Below are 21,544 nucleotides of genomic sequence, written 5' to 3'. Positions count from 1 at the left end.
TTATCAACATGAGGACCAAAGTTGTGCCAATGAAAGTCAAAGAAGCCATTATGAGACTGAGAAACAAGAATAAAACTGTTAGAGACATCAGCCAACCCTTAGGCATACCACAATGAACTGTTTGGAACATCCTTAAGAAGAAAGACAGCACTGGTGAGCTTACTTATCGCAAAGGGACTGGCGGAGATTTGTCAATGACCACTGTCCGCAGAAAACTTCATGAACAGAAATACAGAGGCTACATTGCAAGATGCAAACCACATATAGTCGCTAAATAGGATGGCCGGGTTACAGTGTGGCATAAAGTGTCGGGTGGGCGGCGCGACTCACGTCGCAGCGGCCTCTGCAGTCCGTCTGTCGTTTTTTTTGTTTTTTGTCTCGTTTGTATGTAGTTTTTATTTATTTTTTAAACTGAGTATGTGTGTGGGGGGTGGGGAAACTTTTTAAAATCTTTCCCCTGCACGGAGAACCCGACCCATTTCTCTGTCGGGTCTCCGTTGTCGTTGGGGCCGAGCACCGTGGAGCGGCCTCCAACAGGAACGACCTGGGGCTCCAGTCGCGGAGCTGCGGACTTACACACCATCGTGGAGCTGGCCGAGTTCGGAGCTGTGGTGGCGCGCTGCTGCGGCCCGACCCAGGAGATTCGGAGGCTCCAACCGCAGGTCTGGTGGACAGTAACACCGGGAGCCCGCGGGTCCCTGCTGGGAGACCGCTTTTCGGGGCTTCCGCAACGGCGACTTCACCCGCCCGAGTTGCGGGGTTGAGGATGACCTGGAGCGGGGCCTTATATCGCCCAGCGCGGCTTTAAATGGCCGCAGGACTTGTTAGCGCACACCGGGGGCTCCAACACCAAGACCCGGAGCGCGGCCTTGCATCACCCGGCTTTATAATTGCCGCGGGACTTATTTACCATCGCCCGCCGGGGGCTTTGACTCTGACATCGGGAGGAGAACGAGGAGTGCAGGGGAGAGATAAGACTTTGCTTTCCATCACAGTGAGGAGGAGATTCACTGTGATGGATGTTCGTGTAAATTGTGTTGTGTCTTGGTTCTTCTTTGTGTTTGTATGACTGCAGAAACCAAATTTCGTTTGAACCTCTGGGTTCAAATGACAACAAATAAATTGTATTGTATTGTATTGTATTGTAAAAGAGCAACCACAGTTCTGGAAAAAGGGTGTGGACAGATGCAACGAAGATTAGCTTGTATCTGAGTGATGGCAAGATCAAAGTATGGAGGAGAGAAGGCTGCCCAAGATCCAAAGCATACCATCTCATCTGTGAAACATGGGGGTGTTATGGCCTGGGCATATATGGCTGCTGAATATAATGGGTCACTTATCTCCATTGATGATACAACTGCTGATGCCAGTAGCATAATGAATTCTGAAGTGTATAGACACATCCTATCTGCTCAAGTTCAAACAAATGCCTCAAAACTCATTGGCCGGCGGTTCATTCTACAGCAAGACAATAATCTCAAACATACTGCTAAAGCAACAAAGGAGTTTTTCAAAGCTAAAATATGGTCAATTCTTGAGTGGCCAAGTCAATCATCTGATCTGAGCCCAATTGAGCATGCCTTTTATATGCTGAAGATAAAACTGAGGGGTCTAGCCCCCAAAACAAGCATAAGCTAAAGATGGCTGCAATACAGGCCTGGCAGAGCATCACTAGAGAAGACACCCAGCAACTGGTGATGTCCATGAATCGCAGACTTCAAGCAGTCATTGCATGCAAAAGATATGCATAATACTAAACATGACTACTTTCATTGACATGATATTGCTGTGTCCCATACATTATGGTGCCCTGAAATGGGGGAACTATGTATAAACACTGCTGTAATTTCTACATGGTGAAACCAAAATGTATAAAAATGGCCTTTATTAAAATCTTACAATGTGCACTTTAACCATATGTGATTTTTTTTTTCTATTACAAATCTCAAATTGTGGAGTACAGAGGCAAATAAATAAATGATGGGTCTTTGTCCCAAACATTTTGGAGGGCACTACAGATCATTGTTCTTTCTAGGGTGGTTCAATGTCTTTCGATTGCCCTGTTAAGGTGAAGCAATATACTACCTGTTTGAAATAAAGTGAAAATATATAATAAGATAAAAACATCTTTTACAGTGTTTCCATTTGCACTTGGCTGGGCTGATCAGTGCAATGATACGTATTGTGACCAACAGTCTGAAGATCGTGTGAAAAAGGTAATATTGTGTTCACCATGGAAGAAATAACCTCATAAAATGAGTTTTTATAATTGCATCATTTACTGTAGTAATCCCACTGTATACAATTTAACATCTGATAGATTAAAATGTGAAATATCGCATTGTACTTTTTATGAACTTTTAGTTTCCCCCACATATTAATCTTGCTGGCACCTACATGACCATGAAAATTGAAAGCACTCTTTTGTGCATTTATGCTGATCATATTTGAAATGAATGCTGTTCCAATTTTAATGAATGAATAAGTTTATTGGCCAAGTATGTTCACATACAAGGAATTTGCCTTGGTGCTCCGCTCGCAAGTGACAACATAACATACAGTGACAATTAAGAATGAGACATTAAACATTAATAATAAAACATTATCGATTAAACATGTGAATGGCCAGAGCAAAAGGGGGCTACAGATTTTTCGTTATTGAGTAGAGCTACTACTCGTGGAAAAAAGCTGTTTTTACGTCTGGCTGTGGCAGCTTTGATAGTCTGGAGTCGCCTTCCGGAGGGAAGTGATTCAAAGAGTTTGTGGCCAGGGTGAGAGGGGTCAGAGATGATCTTACCCGCTTGCTTCCTGGCCCTTGCAGTGTACAGTTCGTCAATGGGGCGAAGGTTGCAGCCAACAACCTTCTCAGCTGATCGGACGATTCGCTGCAGCCTCTGGGTGTCGTGTTGGTGGCTGAGCCAAACCAGACCATGATGAAGAAGGTGAGGGCAGATTCTCCGTATAGACCATCATTGCCTGTGGCAGATTGTGTTTCCTCAGCTACTGCAGGAAGTACATCCTCTGTTGTGCCTTTTTGACTGTGGAGTCAATTGTGGCCTCCCATTTAAGGTCCTTGGAGATGATGGTTCCCAGGAACTTAAATGAGTTATTTAAAGCACAATGCAGGAGATATTTTGCAAGAACGATAGAAACTTTAAAATATCTAAAACCTACTGGATCAGAAAACACAAATCAAATAAAAGATATATTGAAGGGAAACATTGCCAACTTGGTGCTTCTGCTTGGAAGTGATTTGGCTGCATATCATGCATTTTGAGTTGACTTCAGTATGATTTTCCAGATATTTTAATATACACTTTTGTCATTGATGATCAACTTTTAACAGTATCATTCTCCTTCCTAGATGTTCTTTATAAGTTGGTCATTACAGCCTCTATTTTTGATTGTGTAACTCTGAATCTTACACGTAATATTTCTGCTCTTAAAGGGACACTAAACTTTCTGACATCATGGATATTTTCCTGCAATAAATGGGATTTAAGGAAAAAGATTAATTCTTGGTCACAATTGAAGGTGGTGTTCCAAACTTGGAATTAAATAAAATAAATTATGAACTTTGGGAGTGGTGCATATAAAAGCAAATAAATATACAAAAATATCACATTTCATTGATTGATAACACATAGTGTAAAAAACAAGGAAAATCAGAGGTCTCAAGAAAATTTAGGCTGGAATTATGTGATCTTTCCTTTGCATTAGATTGCATTTATTTTTTATCAGCAACTACTATTGCAAAATGAATTGTTCAATATAAAGGAACTCACCAATGAAATCAACCATACAGATCTTTTTTAAAGAAGTGTTTAAGAAAATCAGAAATATTTTCCTTGGTATTTGAAATCATCTTGAGATGCAGAAGTTCTTTAACTGTGTATTTAGATTGTTAATTCTTTGATGCTGTGGATTATGCCTAGATTCTTCAAGTTCCACAAAGGTAAAATTGGGAAGAAATCACAAAGATCCAGCTATTTCAAATTAACCTGCATTTACTATATGGATGAGAGAGAAAAAATGGTCAAACAAAAATCATGTGTAACTTGCATTCCATATTGTACCCTTTATTTTCATAGTAATACAGCAAAGATACAATTCCTTCGGCCCAACTCCCTGCTGACTAAGATGCCCATCTAAATTAATCCCGTTTGCCCATGTTTATCCCATAGCCCTGTAAAACCTTTATTTTCCAAGTATCTGCCCAAATGCCTTTTAAATGTTGTTATTGTACCTGCCTCAACCACTTCATCTGGCAGTTCATGCCCTCTTTGTGGAAAAAGTTATCCCCGAGTAACTTTTCAAATCTTTCCCCTCTCACCTTAAATCTCTGCCCTTGATTCCCCAACCCTGGGAAAAAGGATGTATGCATTTACCCTGTCTAATCCCCTCATTACTATAAATTCATCCCTCAATCTCCTACACTCCAAGGATTAAATCCCAATCTCTCTAACGTCTCCCTATAACTCTGCCCCTTGAATCCTGGCAATATCCTTGTAACTCTTTTCTGCACACTTTCCAGCTTTTTGGGATGGCTTTGTGTTAAACAGCCAAATATTCCTTTCCAATTACAACCATTGTCCAACAATTGTGAGTTCATCCAGGCAATACCAAATTATTATTGGTACATGCATGTGAGTGCTGGAGAACAGATTCACTCAGTGTCAGTGGAGGCCCCTCAAATCCCAGCAGCAAAATGAAGTTTTGTCAATTCGAATCTTCACTGATTTTAAAACCTACACCCAGATATTCAGAGATCTCAGGGGATTCCAATTTGTCTGTACAAGCAAAGCAAAGTCACAAACAATTTATGATAAATAGATGTATAGTTTTGTTGTACTTATGTGGGTAAAGACATCCATAACATATCATCAGATTTATTCAGATAACTTGGAACATTCTACAAATTGGAATGAAATTGATCTGTTCACACTTTAGAGGACAGCGACTGCCATTAGAAAAGGGCACTTCTCTTTTATAGACCGAAGATGTGAAAGTAAATTATACCATTTGATTTGATTGCATTTGCATTCCTAATAATGATAATAATCTATGGAGTTAATTATAATTCCTCTTTCTCCCATTGTCTGTCGGGTTCACTTTGATTTTTTCTTTCTCTTTGAGTGGATTAGAGATACGGCGTGGAAATAGGCCCTTCGGCCCACCATTACCACGAAGACCACACCATTCATACTAGTTCTATTCAATTCCAATTTCTCATCCACACTTTACACACTAGGGGCAACTTGCAAATGCTAATTAACCTACAAACCCGCACGTCTTTGAGATATGGGAAGAAACTGGAGCACTCGGAAGAAATCCACACGGACACGGGGAGTATGTACGAATTCCATGCAAAGAGCACACAACATCATGATGAAACTCTGACACTAAGGCAGAAGTCGTGCCACTGTGCAACCCAAATATCATAATTATTTTAAAAATAAACATAAATTCTTCCGCAATTACTGTACCTCTTTCAATCAATATATATATCTCCCAAAACATTTTTTTTTTAAAGTTGATTCTATTGTCATAAGTTTTATTTGGGATTATAAGAACCATAGAATAAGTGAAAAACATGTATGTAAATCCAAGACAAATGGAGGATTAGTTTTACCAAATGTTTTATTTTACTTTTGGGCAGTTAATATTAAAAATATGAACTTCTGGTTGAAAGATATGGATCAGCAACCAGACTGGTTAAAGATGGAAAAGGAAGATTGTTTGCCTTTTGAAATTGGCTCGATTCTGTTAGCTCCCACAAAACTGAATTAAAAAACCTATAGTGAAAATCCTATAATATATAGTGGTGTACGAATTTGGAAACAATTAAAAAATACTTTAAAATTGGATAATTTATCACTCTCCCCATTGTAAATAATCCTTCATTTAAACCCTCTGTGTTGGATAAAGGTTTTGTACAATGGAAAAATTATAGAATTAAAAAGGTGGGACATCTTTATAGAAAATGTATTTTTCTTTCATTTCAGGAGTTACAACAGAATTATGGACTACATTCAAATATTGTCTTTAGATATTTACAACTTAGAGATTATGTTAAATCACATACACAAGAATATAGAACTAGAGAGTCAGAGACTCTTGATGAATGTTTGAATAAACATCCTAATACAGATAAATTAATATCTCACATTTATAATACTCTTTTAGATAGTGAGCTCCCGTTGACGGAATTATATAGACAAGCATGGGAAAATGAATTCGCTCAACCTATAATGAAAGATATTTGGGACGAAGGTCTACAACATATATATCAATGCTCGTTAAATGCCAGACATTCTTTAATACAATTTAAAGTACTACATAGACTGCATTACTCTAAAACAAAATTAAATAGAATGTTTACAAATAACTCCCCTATCTGTGACAAATGTCAATAGTCAGAGGCTAGTTTAACTCATACTTTTGTAAATTCTATAAAAATTAAAAATTTCTGGACGGATATTTTAAAAATTATTTCTGAAGTTGTTAATATCCAATTGGATCCCGATCCAAAACTAATAATATCAGGAATATCAGAACAAAGCCTAAAACATACAACAAGCCAAAGAAATTTCCTTGATTATAGTATAATAATAATTGGGAAAAAATTAATATTAAAATTTTGGAAAAACCCAACAACCCCCACAATTAAAATGTGGATTATGAAGATGTCAGAAACCTTGCATTTGGAAAAAAATAGACTTGTCTTAATTGACAAATCAGAATTATTTGCTAGAATATTGTCTCCATTTATTGATTTTCTGAAAGGGTACATTGGTCCAGCACGGAAGCCTGACTGCAACTTGAATCCAAGATTAGATGAATATTTACGTTTTATAATCTACGGACCTATTTCCTAAGCTGTATTATTGGTAATTTATTCTATTTTTTCATCTTTTTCTTTCCTTTCTTTCTATCTATAAATAAAAATAAACAATTAGAAGCAGTGTTAATATGCAATTGATAAACGAGGACCCCAGTTATTTTGATAGCTGGGATCCCAGTTACTAACAATATGTAATTGATAAACAAATTGTAATTTTGATTACGATATGTATATGCTTCCAATAAAAATATTATACAAAAAAAAACATAAAAGCAGACTGTATGCAGCAATTATAGCTAGAGATAGAACTTCTAATGGGTTTTTATCAACTCCATTTGTGTGCCCAAAATCTTGCGAGAAAATATCAGTTGTATCTTGTTTAGTGCTCAAGATATACCCCCAAGAACAAGAGCACTGGTGGAATCCATACTAAAAAACAGTCATCAAAGCATTAGAAATGTAGAGAGATCTGCAACTGGCAACGTTGCTGTGCCAGGAATTTGGCACAAACGTTTGCCCTTTCTAGTTTCCCGTGCATACAAATTATCAAGTTCTATTGGTGACAATTATTGAGAATATAATCTTTGTGAAGTAAAATAACTTGCAAACCAGCAAAAAAATGAAAGTAGTCTATATCATTCATGTAAAGTATGGTGTACTATATGGTCCAATAACCAATGAAAGAAGGATGAACTTCACTGCTTAAGGTTTTAATCAGGTCTCAGTGACTGAATTCATTCAATTTAAATTTACTCACCAGGAATGAGTAGGTTAACCTATGATGAGCGTTTGTGGACACTGGGCATGTACTCGCTGGAGTTTAGAAGAATGAGGGGGGACCTCATTGAAACATACAGAATTGTGAAAGGCTTGGATAGAGTGGATGTGAAGAGGATGTTTCCACTAGTGGGAGTCTAGGACTAGAGGCCATAGCCTCAGAATTAAAGGATGTTCTTTTGGTAAGGAGATGAGGAGAAATTTATTTAGTCAGAGGGTGGTGAATCTGTGGCATTCTTTGCCACAGAAGGCTGTGGAGGCCAAGTCAGTGGATATTTTTAAGGCTGAGATAGATAGATTCTTGATTGGTACAGGTGTCAGAGGTTACGGGGAGAAGGCAGGAGAATGGGGTTAGGAGGTAAAGATAAATCAGATAGATTCAATGGCAGAGTAGACTTGATGGGCCGAATGGCCTATTTCTACTCCTGTCACTTGACCATATGACCTTAAAAGGCATTGTTAAGATTCTGTGTAAAGGAAACTGCTCTGTCACCCTGGAAACTTCAGAGATCTTATTTTAGCAACCCAATTTCATTATCATTCATTCATTCATTTCCATCAATGAACTTGTATAACCTGGAAACATAGAAACATAGAAAATAGGTGCAGGAGTAGGCCATTCGGCCCTTCGAGCCTGCACCGCCATTCAATATGATCATGGCTGATCATCCAACTCTTGAACAGCAGAGACTTTTCAATTTAATATTGATATGAAGGAAGGCTGAAGCTGACTGGCTTAAGTTTAACCCTCTGCTGCTTGTTCGGGCTGACCACAGTATTGTGTAATATTGGTGTCAAGTATCATTCTATTCCAATTGCGTTAACCAAAAATACACCATTTTATTCTACATTATTTCCCATATGCTATCAACCTTAATTGGATGCTGTCTCGGCTACCACGACGTTTAAATTATTCAGTTTACCTATGAGTCTTTCCATTCATCCACGGCCTCATTCCTTTTTTTAACTTCCTTAAGACTTGAATGTCACTCAGTGTCATCTATCCTTTCTCTCTATCCTGCTTTGTATACCTACTTTCTCCACCCAGTATTTCTTGTCAGAGCTAAGAGCCTCTTCCCCCAGAAATGTAATTCCCTTCTCCGTACAATCTGAATGACTCAGCTAGCAAAAGCCTTTTCAAAGTTTGTTTCTTTAAATTTACCTTTGGTTACTTTCTCTTTGCCTATTTTGATTTTTATGACGACCAAGAGACATTACTACATTAAAGGATTCACACAAAGACAAATCTGGCCTTATACAGTCTGCCGGTATGTGAATCCAAACACATAACTTTGTTTTGACTTTGGTGTCACATACAACTTTGATTGACTTTTAACTATCCTTAAAAATAGCTTAACAAAACACTCAATGCAAGGTCAGTTATGAATGGATATTAAGTACTGATCTTCTCCACAAATCGCACATTCTGTAAAATGAGTGATAAAAGCATTATTGTGTTTAGTTCTGTCATTTATCAATAGCACTTTTTAAAAAGTTGTATGACTTTATTTGTTCACAGTGAAGCGACGTGTTATATATTTATCTTTATTTATTCTGATTTGCAGTAAAGATTAATTGCAGACAAGGGTTTCTAAGGGAACATATCTATGGATTTTTTCACAGAATCTTATATTAGATGCGTTCTCTAGTCAACAAGAATTGAAGAAAACCCAACAGCGAGGGAATGTCTTGTACATGCAGTAAGGAAAGATCACATATTTTGGCTTTGGCCTGGAGCCTCAAAGGGATGAGCCCCTCTCTGATTTTCCTGGTTGTATAGCTTACTTCAAACCATGGTCTGTAGACCCTAATCTTAAATTTGAAGAATGATGACCAGTCAAGAAAGGTGGGTAATCAATCCTTTACACGTGTCATAAATAATGAAATATTTGCATATTGAGCTATTTTTGAAATGTTAGTAAAACTTACATAAAAGCTATTGATACAGAAATAATCAAGCTGAGGTTGTCTGGCTTCTAGGATAGCCAGGCAATATTGTGTACTGTATTGGCTCTTAGCAGAATGCATGGTCTTGTCTTTGTAACATGGAGTATACAGCACAGAAGCAGGCCATTCCCTCATCCAGTCTCTGCTGGCTTTCTCTGCTCCATTTAGACCACCCTTCCTTCCACATAAAAACTATATCAGCATTCCCCAATCGTCTCTTCTCATATACTAGTTTCCCCTCACCTGCATTTATTCTGTAAGGAGGACCACAACAATCATCAAGGAAACAGATCAGGTCGGGAGAGCTGGGAATTTAGCAGTGTGCAAAGAGATTGATTGGAAAATGCCTTCAGATTAGTGAGAATAAAAGATGTGCGAATATTATTCTGGTATCAGAATAGGATTCTGAAATAATTGTTGTTTTCCAGTTTCATTTTTTTCATTTTCAGATACTCTGTTATGCCAAATAATCTGAACCATATCAGAAATGCAATGAATAGACAGAGGCGTTTGAACAATTACCCTTAAAGGCGTTCTACTCCCCTTTAACTAGTTCTACTCCACTTTAACTAAGAAGCATAATTAATCTCTGCTGGTCTGCCTCGAATGCTAGCGTATCCTTTCCTAAATAAGATGACCAAAATTGTACACAGTGATCTAGGTTTGGCCTCACCGACATTCTGTACAATTGTAACAATATTTATCTATTTTTAAATCTCAACTCTTTACAATAAAGGCAAATATACCATGAGCATTTGAAGAATTAAAATGGAACAAAAGCTGTGAGAACAAAAGCTATGAGTAAAAAACCTATGAGCTGAGAGTAGTTAAAGACAGGCAAAGGAACATGAAAAAATTCATAGGACTGGATCAGGCTGCCTTCATAGCCTCCATTCCATTCTTTACCCCATTAACCCATTAACCCATTAATCAGACGAGGTCAACAATTTATCCACAGGGGCAACCATACCATCACCCTTTTACAGATATTTCCACTGTCATATCTATCTCTCCTCCACCTCTCTGTAACTTTCCCCCATTCTGGTGAAGGGTGTACAACCTGAAATTTTCACACTGTTCCTCATTTCACAGATGCTGTTTGCTCAGGGTTTTATTTCTGTTTTCTAGCAATTTTAGATCTACAGCAATTTTACTTTCTTACTCATGACACCAACCATGGCTATTGTTTATTGCTATGCATGGCTATTGAAGTTCCAGCTGGCTTCCATCAGGTCAATCCCATTATCTCTTTCCCCCCCCCATCTTGTTTTCCTTGCAGCTTCCCCCCCCCCCCCCCCCATTTACAAAGCCAATTCACCTATCACCATATCTTTGAGATGTGGTAGGAAACAGAAGTATCTGGCGGAAACCTACATGATAATGGAAACTCCATACAGACAGTCCCTGGAGCTGTAAGATAGCAGCACTAACTGCACATACCCACTCAATATGGATTACCTTCTATACTGGATGAGGGAAAGGATGTTTTTTTGGCCTGAAAGTATTTCTATCATCCACAATATGCAATAACCATAAGAAAAGGTACATATAAGCAACCCCTCTCCTCCCCCCCCCCCCCCCCATTAGTTTCGGGCAATGTCCATTTTAAGAGGAGAGATTTACATGGACAAAGCAGGGATCTTTAAAATAAGATTACTTCAAAAATCTAGATATTCTGAGCCACTTTCTCATATCTATTTTTATTCATGAGGTGTCTAATGTTTGTTACTTTACAGAATTTATTACCAGAAAATCTGTTAAAGTCATGTTATTCTTTGTTATCTTAGAAGATGCCATTACTAAGAAAATGAGTGAGAGATATAATAGGTATATAATTTACAATATAATATCATAGGTTTATTTTTGCTCTTCAACAGGCATACATGCGAATCAAGTCTTTCATTGAGGACTACTATCCTTTTAAAAGAAAGTTCCAAAATATTGACTACATTGCTAACTCTCTAAATGGTGTGAAAGTAGATCACTGCAAACCAGGATTTGGCAAAAATATCATAACGAGTATTCACTGTGAAGGGTGCTGTGGTAAGTAATAATTCAACAAATAGATTTATAACCAAGCAGCAGAGCAGGCCCTTTCGGCCCAGCACATCCACATCAATCAGTGGGCAACCTTCTGGATTAACCATACCAACCAGCAGCTGGTCCATAGTCTATACCTAAGTGATTTACTGTAAGTGCTCAACTAAACATTTTCTAAATGCTGTCAGTGACCCAGCTTCAACCATTCTCACAGGCAGTATGTTCCATTTTTTACCACTCTCTGGGTGAAGAAAGTATCCCTCATATCCCCTCCAAATCTCTTCTCCCTAAACCTAGTTGTATTTATCTCAGACAAATGGGAAAGTTTCCTGTGGTTTATCATATCTATGCTCCTCATAACTTTATAGGCCTCAATCATATATCCTCATAACCTGTTCTGTTCCAAGGAGAAAAAAACAACTATTTTCTCCAGTCTCTCCTTCTAACTGAACTGATCTGTTTAAGATAATATATTTCCATGGTCTTTAAATTTAAGGCCAAAAATCCAACTTTTGACAACATGCTGCCAATCCAAATGAAGTTTGTGTGTTTAGTAAAAAGCCACTGTATTCGTATAGAATCAATTGGGCAGTTTTAGTTGGGAGATGCTATGGGACTTTATTGGAGCTATGTATGAGGCATTCAACTTTGGTTCTTGGTTTGAATGGCTTTTATATTCCTAAAATCAGCAATATTTTTTTTCAATTTTGTTATATTAGCTCATTTGAATAAGGTAGATATGGTGTGCAATCATTCAATGTGCAACTGTCTCCCTATCTAAGGAGGATGCAATAATTAGTGCCCAAGTAGCATTCCATGGGGTACACCACTAGTCAATGCCATAATTTACTTTCTATTAACTTTTACTTTCTATCTGAAAATAAATTAACAATCTTTATTAATATACTATGCCCAGCTCCATATGCACTATTACCGTTGACCAATTTCCTGCGTGGGACCTCATTTAAAACTTCTGAACATCCAAATACATCACAACTATTGCTAATGTCCATCTATTCTACTGGTTGAAAACCCAATGAACTCCAGAAGTTAATTGAATTATATTCTCTTGAATTTAGAAGAATATGAATTTATCTCATTAAAACATAAACATTCTACCAGGGTTTGTTAAGGTGGGGGTGGACGATGTTTCTTCTGACTGACATATCGAGAACCAGGGGTTACAGTCTCAAAATATGGGGTCAACGATTCAGGACAGAGATGAGGAAAAATTCCTTTATCTGAAGTCTGGTGAATCTTTGGAATTCTCATGAAAGTTGTGGAGGCTCAGACAGTGAGTACAATCAGGTTAGACGCCATATGAGCACTGATCTTACAGAAACACAAAGTGAGGTGGACATTGCCCCAGTAACAGTTCATCAAGGTACTGACCTCCCCACCATCGAAAGGATCTATAGGAGGTACTACCTCAAAAAAGCAGCCAGCATCATCAGAGATTCACACCACTCTGGTCACATTCTCATTTCACTCCTACCTTTGGGAAGAAGGTAGAGGAGTCTGAAAACCATGACCACCAAGTTCAAGAGTAGCTTCTTCCCAACAACTATTAGGCTCTTGAACACTATACAACACTAACTTCAACTATGAACAATAGACTGCCTATATATATATAGCGTTTACATGCCTGTTATGTTGCTGCAAGTAAGAATTTAATTATGCCATTATCGGCACATATGACAATTAAACACTCTTGAGTGGTGACTCAGACACAGTGACCTACTCCTCTTCTATTTATTGCTTATTTTATTATTGTGGTGAATTCTCGACCTTTTTCAGCTTAGAACACTGCTAGCTCTAAGTTCCTTACACCATACAAAACTGACCACATTCTCATATTTTCACGGGGTAAGTTTGCTGGAACTTTATTTAGCTGCAGTATGTGAACAGCTTGCACGCCCTGCATGTGGTTTAAAGAGAGAGGATGCAGACTCACTAAACAGTGACTTCATTTCAATTCCTACAGACATTCAACTTTTTTTATTTCACCTTATGTATTATTATTGCAGCTTATTTCAGCTACAGGTCCATATTAAGATTTTCCTGTCCATCTAATCTGAATCCAGGTTCTATCCCTTAATTTTTATGAAAGTAATTTTCTTGTTTCTGTCAAAATAGTTCTGATTCAATTTCCCCATGGATATCACTATTGACCCAATTTCATGTAATTTTGCCCTGCACTTTTTAACCCAAGTGCCTGCAGGAAATGTGCAAGCTGAATTACCACTAAAATCATACTACAAAAAATAGATTCTGGCCTGAATCTTAACTGCTAGTACGTTTCCAATGGTAAAATGAGCTGTTGAGTTGATCATTTGGCCATAGTTGAATGTGACCCTGTCAGTTTTGATAGCTAGGCCTCATTAAAATCTCAGTAGCCAAAAGGTAAATGCTTAGCTGCTCATTCTCAATACTTCAAAGAACCTGGTACATAATTAGTGAATATCTTACTTCTTGTAGCCTGCTTAGGAGGACGGCAAAGTGTTTTTTTTAATGTGAATGTTCAAAATATGTAAATATAGCAGGTGATTGTTATGTCAATTAATATCAGATTTTGCACTGTGGTTTTGATGCATTTTTGCTCTACTCTTGCTATTTGTCCTTCCCATAAACAGTAGCATGTCCACCTGGACACTTCAGTGCAAGACAAGACACAATCTGCACTCCCTGCGCCTTTGGTTCATTTAATCGGCATTATGGAAAGACTGAATGCACAAACTGCCCACATGATGAAGCTACCAATAGAAGTGGTGCAACCTCTCAACAGGAATGTCATTGTAAGTTTGTTTTTGTTAATTGTTAATTGTTCATAAAAAGTGTTTTTTCTAATTCGCTGGTTGAACAATATGTTTGGTCGTATTTACTTGGCGCTGCACATCTGTCATCTTGTTCCCACACGGTCACAGGGAGAATGTACAAGCTCAATATAGACAGCATCCATGGTCAAGATCGAACACTGGTCTCTAGCACTGTAAGTCAACAACTCTGGCACCACTTTCTCTGGCAGCTCATTCCACATACCACCGTGTGAAAAACGTGCTTCCGTACCTTTTCAATTCTTTCCACCTTAAACCTTTGCCCTCTAGGTTTACATTCCTCTTTCCTTGGAAAATATTCCTCTTTCCTTGGAAAATATCCTACGCCTCTCATGACTCCATCACCACGCCAATTTTGCATTCAATTGCTGACCTCACCCTGGATTCCATGTGATCTACTCTTCTAGGCCAGTCTATAATGCAGAGCATCATCAAAAGCCTTGCTAAGTCCATGTTGAGAATGTGTACTGCCCTGCCATCATAAATCCTCTTGGTCACCTTTTCAAAAGTCTCATTCAATTCATGAGAGAGAAAAAATCCACACACAAGGCCGTGCTGACTACCCCTAATCAGCTCTTGCCTTTCCGAATGCAGATAGACCTTGTCTTTCAGAATCCCCTGTGGTAACTTTCCCACCACTGATGTTAGGCTCATCAGACTGCATTCTCCTGCATTCTCCTTGAAACCCTTGTATCAAGGCACAACATGAGCAACCCTTTAACCTTCTAGTATCTCACCCTAGTCTAACGATAAATCATATCACTCAGCCAACATTCCTGCAATTTCTTCCCTTGGTTCCTACAACATTCTAGGAACACTTATTCATGTCTTTGGGATTTATCCCCCTCTTATGCAATGCATTTGGGGTGCCATAGAAAAGCTAAGTGATAGGAGCAGAATTAGGCCATTGGGCCCATCAAGTCTACTTCGCCATTCATTCATGGCTGATCTATCTCTTCCTTGGCACCTGTACTGCGTTTAAAATATCCATTGATCCACATCCATTTAACTCAGCATTGGAGGAAAATCCAATTAAAAAGTTGTCAATATCATTGTGCATTGCAACATTCTCAGAATTTCACTGTTATAATAATTATAATAATAATAATAATAATAATAATAATAATACATTTTATTGTCATTGCACATATGTGCAACCAGATTTGGGTATGCAGCTCCCATCCGACATCATAACATAAGTAACTACTAAAATTTAGGTTTAGATACCCCGAGAACATGGTTTGTACAAAGAACATTACAACGGTAAAATAGTCAAAACAGACTAAAGTGCAGATGTGTCTGTGCGACGTGACCATCCGAGGGAGATAGTCCATGGGGGTGGGGGGCACTCAGCAGGGCCGGTTCAGAGCAGCTATAGCTCTGGGAAAGAAGCTGTTCCTGAGTCTGGATGTGCGGGCGTATAAGGCCTTGTAACGTCTGCCGGAAGAAAGTAGTTCGAACAGTCCATTACAAGGGTGTGAGGAGTCTTTGTGAATGCTGACGGCCTTCCTGAGGCACCGTGTGCGGTAGATGCCCTCCAAGGCTGGTAGCTGTGTCCCAATGATCTTCTGTGCTCTGTGGATGACGCGCTGAAGAGCTCTCCTCTCTGCCTCCGTGCAGCTGAGATACCACACAGAGATGCCATACGATAGTATGCTCTCTGTCGTGCAGCGGTAGAAGGTTGTCAGCAGCTGTTGGGGCAGACCAGTCCTTTTCAATGTTCTCAGAAAAAACAGTCGTTGCTGTGCCTTTTTGACCAGCGCAGTGGTGTTGGTGGACATGTGAGGTCCTCTGAGATGTGAGTGCCCAGAAACTTAAAGCTGGACACTCTCTCCACACTGTCCCCGTAGATGAAGATTGGGGCGTATTCCCCCTTCTGTGACCTCCTGAAGTCGATAATCAGCTCCTTAGTCTTGGAGGTGTTTAGTGACAAGTTGTTACGTGGTAAAGTGTGTTTAAAGACATTATAATCAAAATCATCTTTGTCTTTCAGGGATTATATACCCATGGATATTACCTGTGGCCTCTTCAATAGGAACCTGCATCTTATTTATAACCATTTTGATGTAAGTATTAGTCATTTCTAAAACACCAGAAATGTTTTAAGTATGTTGTTTATAACTATTGATAGGAGGGACACGAGCATGATTGGACCTTCATTGTTCTTCTCGGTCACCTTCTTAAAAATCACATACAGAACAAATATAGCACAGCAGGAGGATGTTTGGCAAGTCAACATCAAATCCATCTAACTGTAACTAAAGTCGAGCTTGTCTGCACCTCTTCCCTTTCCCTGGATCATTTCCTTTCAGCTAGTTATCCAATTTGCTTTTGAATGTTCCAATTACATTTCTCTTCACTACTACCTGGGCAGTGTATTTTAAACCGTAACCATTCACTGCGTCAGTCTTGGTTCTTTTGCCGATCACATTCATTCTTGTCGCTTAGTTCTTGACCTTATTGCCAATTGGAATAATTTCCCTCTAACTGGTCTATTTATGCCCGTCATGTTTTTAAATATCTCTAACAAATCCCTTTGCAACCTGCTGTCTTATCAGAAAAACAAACCCAGATTCTCCGCTCTTTTATTAGTGTATTTGTTCAGAGGATATGGATAACTGGCAACTCCAGCTTTTATTATTCATCCCTAACTGTTATTGAACCGAGGGGGCTGTTAAGAATCATCCATACTGTTGAGTCTGCAGTCACATACAGACCAGGCTAGGTAAGGATGGGGGGGGGGGGGGGGTGCCTTTGTGTGGAACATGAGTGAGCCAAATAGGTTTCAATTATCATCCAATAGTTTCCTAATTAATTTTATTGTGAGTAACTTTTCTCTCTTCATTCTTTTTAAGTTAATCATTTGAAGTTGTGGTTGAATCAGTGTAAAGGATTAAATTATTTTACATCTAATATTTTATCTAATTCTAGAGATTTGTTTGCGACCACAATTTCTTCTTCCTTTCTCTCTCTTCATGTTTCAACATACTTTATACATTGTATGGGACAGAATACATATATTATTAAAGAAGGCACTAATAAACTATGGTATTTGAAACGAGAATGAAGGGGGTCGAGAGGTCAAGGATTCAAATGTCTGTAACAGATTGCTATAGCTATTTAGTAGGAGGGAATGAGAAAGTACATAAAGATAAGGGGTAGCTCAATGAGAGAGGAAGAGAGGGAGAGGTGGAGGGAATAGGGGGAGAGAAAGTTTGAGAGGCTACAGTCAAGGCGCAGGATATCTGCACTGTATCTCTAACACTGTATCTCTAACACTGTATCTCTAACATCTAAAGGCCACAAGAAATTGCAAGACAGTTATAGATGTGGCCCAGTTATAGATGTGGCCCTAATCAAACTTCTTACGATTGATACACTGTCTCGGAAAAGCAGCTAACATAATCAAAGACTTGTTCCACCCCAGTCACTCCTTCTTCCTCTCCCTGTTTCCGTCCGGCAGAAGGTACAGAAGCTTGAAAGTATGCCCCATCAGATTGAAGAACAGCTTCTTCACCTCTGTTATCAGGCTTCTAAATAGTCCTTCCATGATCTACGGTACAGTCCGATTCACCTCTACCCTATTGAGGACATTAGACCTTGTTTATGGAATTGATGTGCCACAGTGCTCAGATCTATATTCTGCACTTTGTATCTCCCCCTTTACCTATTGTACTTGAGTTTGACTTGATTGTATTTTGTATAGTATTATCTAACCTGATAATACAAAGCTTTTTGCTGTACACGTGTCAATAATAAACCTGAACTTACATCAAAGAAACAGGCCCTTTGACCCACCATGTTAATGCGAATAATCAAGAGCCTGTCCTTCTTTACCTTGGTGACTTAAATGCTCAGTTAGATACTTCTCAAATGTGAGTGCACCTGCCTTCACCACTCACTGAAAAAGTTCTTCTTTGGAAGGGACCAGCCCTTCAAAAGCTCTTATCCCTTATTGTAAACCTCTGCTCTCATATTCACTTTATCCTTTTTTGATAGTATTTTGTTGAGTTCAGTGATCTGTGAATCTACTATTTCTAGCTTTTCAGCATGTTTAGAATACTCAGATCTATTGTTTGTTAGCTGAAACGTGATTGGCTCACACTTAATTGAAATCTATTTGCCTGTTTTGCAAACTTGAGTTGCGTTTAGTTTATTGTCATGTGTACCGAGGTACAGTAAAAGGCTTTTGTTGTGTGCTAACCAGTCAGTGGAAAGACAATACATAAGTACAATCGAGCCATCCACAGTGTGCAAATACTTGATAAAGGGAATAACGTGAATAGTGTTTAGTGCAAGATAAAGTCCAGTAAAGTTCAATCAAAGGTAGTCCGAGGGTCTCCAATGAGGTAAATAGTAGTTCAGGATTGTTCTCTAGTTGTTGGTAGGATGGTTCAGTTGCTTGATAATCTTTGGGAAGGAACAGTCCCTGAATCTGGACATGTGCGTTTTCACACTTCTATACCTCTTGCCTGATGGGAGAAGAGGGTGGCCATTGTGCGACTCATCCTTGATTATGCTGGTGGCCTTGCCGAGGCAGCGTGAGTTGTAAATGGAGTCAATGGTTGGTTTGTGTGATGGTCTGGACTGTGTCCACAATTCTCTGCAATTTATTAATACCAACTTGACTACACCATATCTATCTTTATGCCTTCAGCTAACTTCAATATGTGAGTCTCCATAGATTTAACTAATGTATTAATAAAAATAGTGAATAGTTAGTCTGCACCAACCATCAACCACACATTCAACACTAATCCTACACTAATCCCATTTTTTCCCATTCGACTCCCTCCAAATTGTACCATCCGCCTACACACTAGGGGCAATTTACTGTGGCCAATTAATCTACCAACTGTACACTTTTGGAACGTGCTGGGATGTTCAGCTGTGCAGATAGCATACGTGAACAATAAAGCAGAGTTTATGTTTCAGATTGGCAACCCTTCATTAGAACTTGAGTTTTGACATCTTTTGTTCTGCAATCTTTTAAGATATTTATGTGCATTTTACAGATTATGCCGGAAGTATCGTAAGGCACGAATGAAGGGAAAATATGTTCAGGTGAAAGATGAAGAGGTAAAAGAAGAGGTGAAATCACTGGCAAATATTATTAAAAGTGTTGATCTACTGGAACAGAAAAGCAAATTAAGGCCATCTGAATTTATTGTTAGGCACTCACCAGAACATCGAGTGGGATTTTCAGATGATCAATGCATTGACTTACTTAGTGATACCGACACTGAAACAGGAAAGACTTTTGACTCTTTATTGTCTGATGAAACTACATGCCTGGAAACCAGTGTGGAGGAATGCAGATCTATATACACATCTGATGATTCTTGCTTTATGTCAAGAAGTTCAACTCCGCAAAAACTAGAAGCAGTCTTCAGGCATGGAAGGTAGTAGTGTTCATGGATTTTGTGCCAAAATCTGTATAGATGTGGTCCCACATAGATAATCTGTGGTTTGCAGACCCTGTTGCACATTGTTCTTTGAGTGTATACTGTAGATAATGCTAAAAGAAAAATCTAAGACTGAAAGTCGTATCATCTTAAAGTATTTATTTAAATGCTTAATTCATCAACATGAAAAAAAATGTTTAAATTATATACTTATGGAAATATAAACAAGGGAATAAAGTTCATATATTCTGATATAGCAAATGTTGTTTTTCTTACTGTAATAACGTTATTTTTGATGAGATATCCCAATTGCTTCATTTGTATTGGTTAATGTATTGACAGTTCAACAGAGTCTTCCAGAGATTAATATATGAGATTGAGCATTCTGAGGAACTTTAAGGGTTGCTCATTGGATTTTGAGTTTGAAATGATTAGTCTATGTTGCATTATGGTAAGGGTTTAGAATTACATATCTTTTGCAGACAAAAATATATTTTTTGAAAATAATGGAAGCATAATGGTGTGATACTATGATAAAAGATTCAAATGTGTTTATGATATCAGTCCTTTCAATATCCGAGGCAAAGTTAAATGATACTTTTCAACCATATTTTTCTACATATACTTTTATGATTTTTTTGGCAGTTAAATTTAATAGGGAGGTAAACAAAATTCTTATTCTTAAAATATGTAAATATGATAGAAATTGAAAATATTGTGTATATTATAGGAATGACTGTGCCAGATAATGGCAATTTACTGAATTCTGCTTGAAAAGTTTGAAATTTCCAGACAAGGGGTGTGTGTGTGCGCGTGCATGCATGTGTGTGTCATGACAAGGACAAACCATTATTCCTTACCATAATCATAATGAAAATTTCTGGATCCCCATTCTTAAAGCATAACTTTTGTTTTTTGTTAGATACAACTATACGATAATATACTTTGTCCTGTTATAACATGGGTACCAATTATTTAATTGGTCATAACATGTTTTATCTATGTTAATCATTCAATAACAGATGGTTAATACAAATGCAATACATTATTCTATCTCATCTTCCAAGAGATCGCGCCACCATCCCCTCTCTGAGCCTATCATAAACCCCTATTTACTGCAACGTATCTATGCTACTAGCGGTAGGGGGCGCGGGTGGTCTACTGTAATTCGCTGCTGAGAAAGCAAGCTTTCTTATTTCATCTGTGAGACCAAGCGTAGGCTTGGCGATCGCTTCACCGAATAACCAACCTGATCTCTCCGTGGCTCAGCACTTCAACTCCCCCTCCCGTTCCGAATCCGACCTTTCTGTCCTGTGCCTCCTCCATGGCCATAGTGAGGACCACTGTAAATTGGAGGAGCAGCACCTCATATTTTGCTTGGGCAGTTTATACCCCAGCGGCATGAACATTGACTTGTCCAATTTCAGGTAGCCCTCACTGTCTCCTCCCCTTCTCAGCTTTCCCTCAGCCCTCTGGCTCCTGCTCTTCCTTTCTTCTTCCCGCCCCCCCCCCCCCTCCAAACTCTACATCTTTTGAAGAAGGGTTTTGGCCCGAAACGTTGCCTATTTCCTTCGCTCCATAGATGTTGCGGCACCTGCTGAGTTTCTCCAGCACTTTTGTCTACCTTCGATTTTCCAGCATCTGCAGTTCCTTCTTAAACTTCCTTATTTCATGTTTACATTCACTATCCACCATTC

At 38.6% G+C, this 21,544-nt stretch overlaps 1 protein-coding gene across 1 annotated transcript in view; it reads left to right on the top strand.

Moving 5' to 3' along the window:
• LOC116966079 overlaps positions 1 to 20,136 on the top strand; it is a 59,719-nt gene extending 39,583 nt beyond the window's left edge. The window contains exons 5-9 of the mRNA XM_033012237.1: positions 2,137 to 2,216; positions 11,446 to 11,611; positions 14,242 to 14,403; positions 16,436 to 16,508; positions 19,458 to 20,136. Coding sequence (XP_032868128.1) covers positions 2,137 to 2,216; positions 11,446 to 11,611; positions 14,242 to 14,403; positions 16,436 to 16,508; positions 19,458 to 19,848 — 872 coding nt within the window. The 3' untranslated portion in view covers positions 19,849 to 20,136. The remainder of the gene's footprint in view (positions 1 to 2,136; positions 2,217 to 11,445; positions 11,612 to 14,241; positions 14,404 to 16,435; positions 16,509 to 19,457) is intronic.
• Positions 20,137 to 21,544: the final 1,408 nt, after the last annotated feature.

This window comes from Amblyraja radiata, chromosome 2 (assembly GCF_010909765.2).
Source record: "Amblyraja radiata isolate CabotCenter1 chromosome 2, sAmbRad1.1.pri, whole genome shotgun sequence".
NCBI classification, from domain to species: Eukaryota; Metazoa; Chordata; class Chondrichthyes; order Rajiformes; family Rajidae; genus Amblyraja; species Amblyraja radiata.
This window is presented reverse-complemented; position numbering and strand designations above follow the sequence as displayed.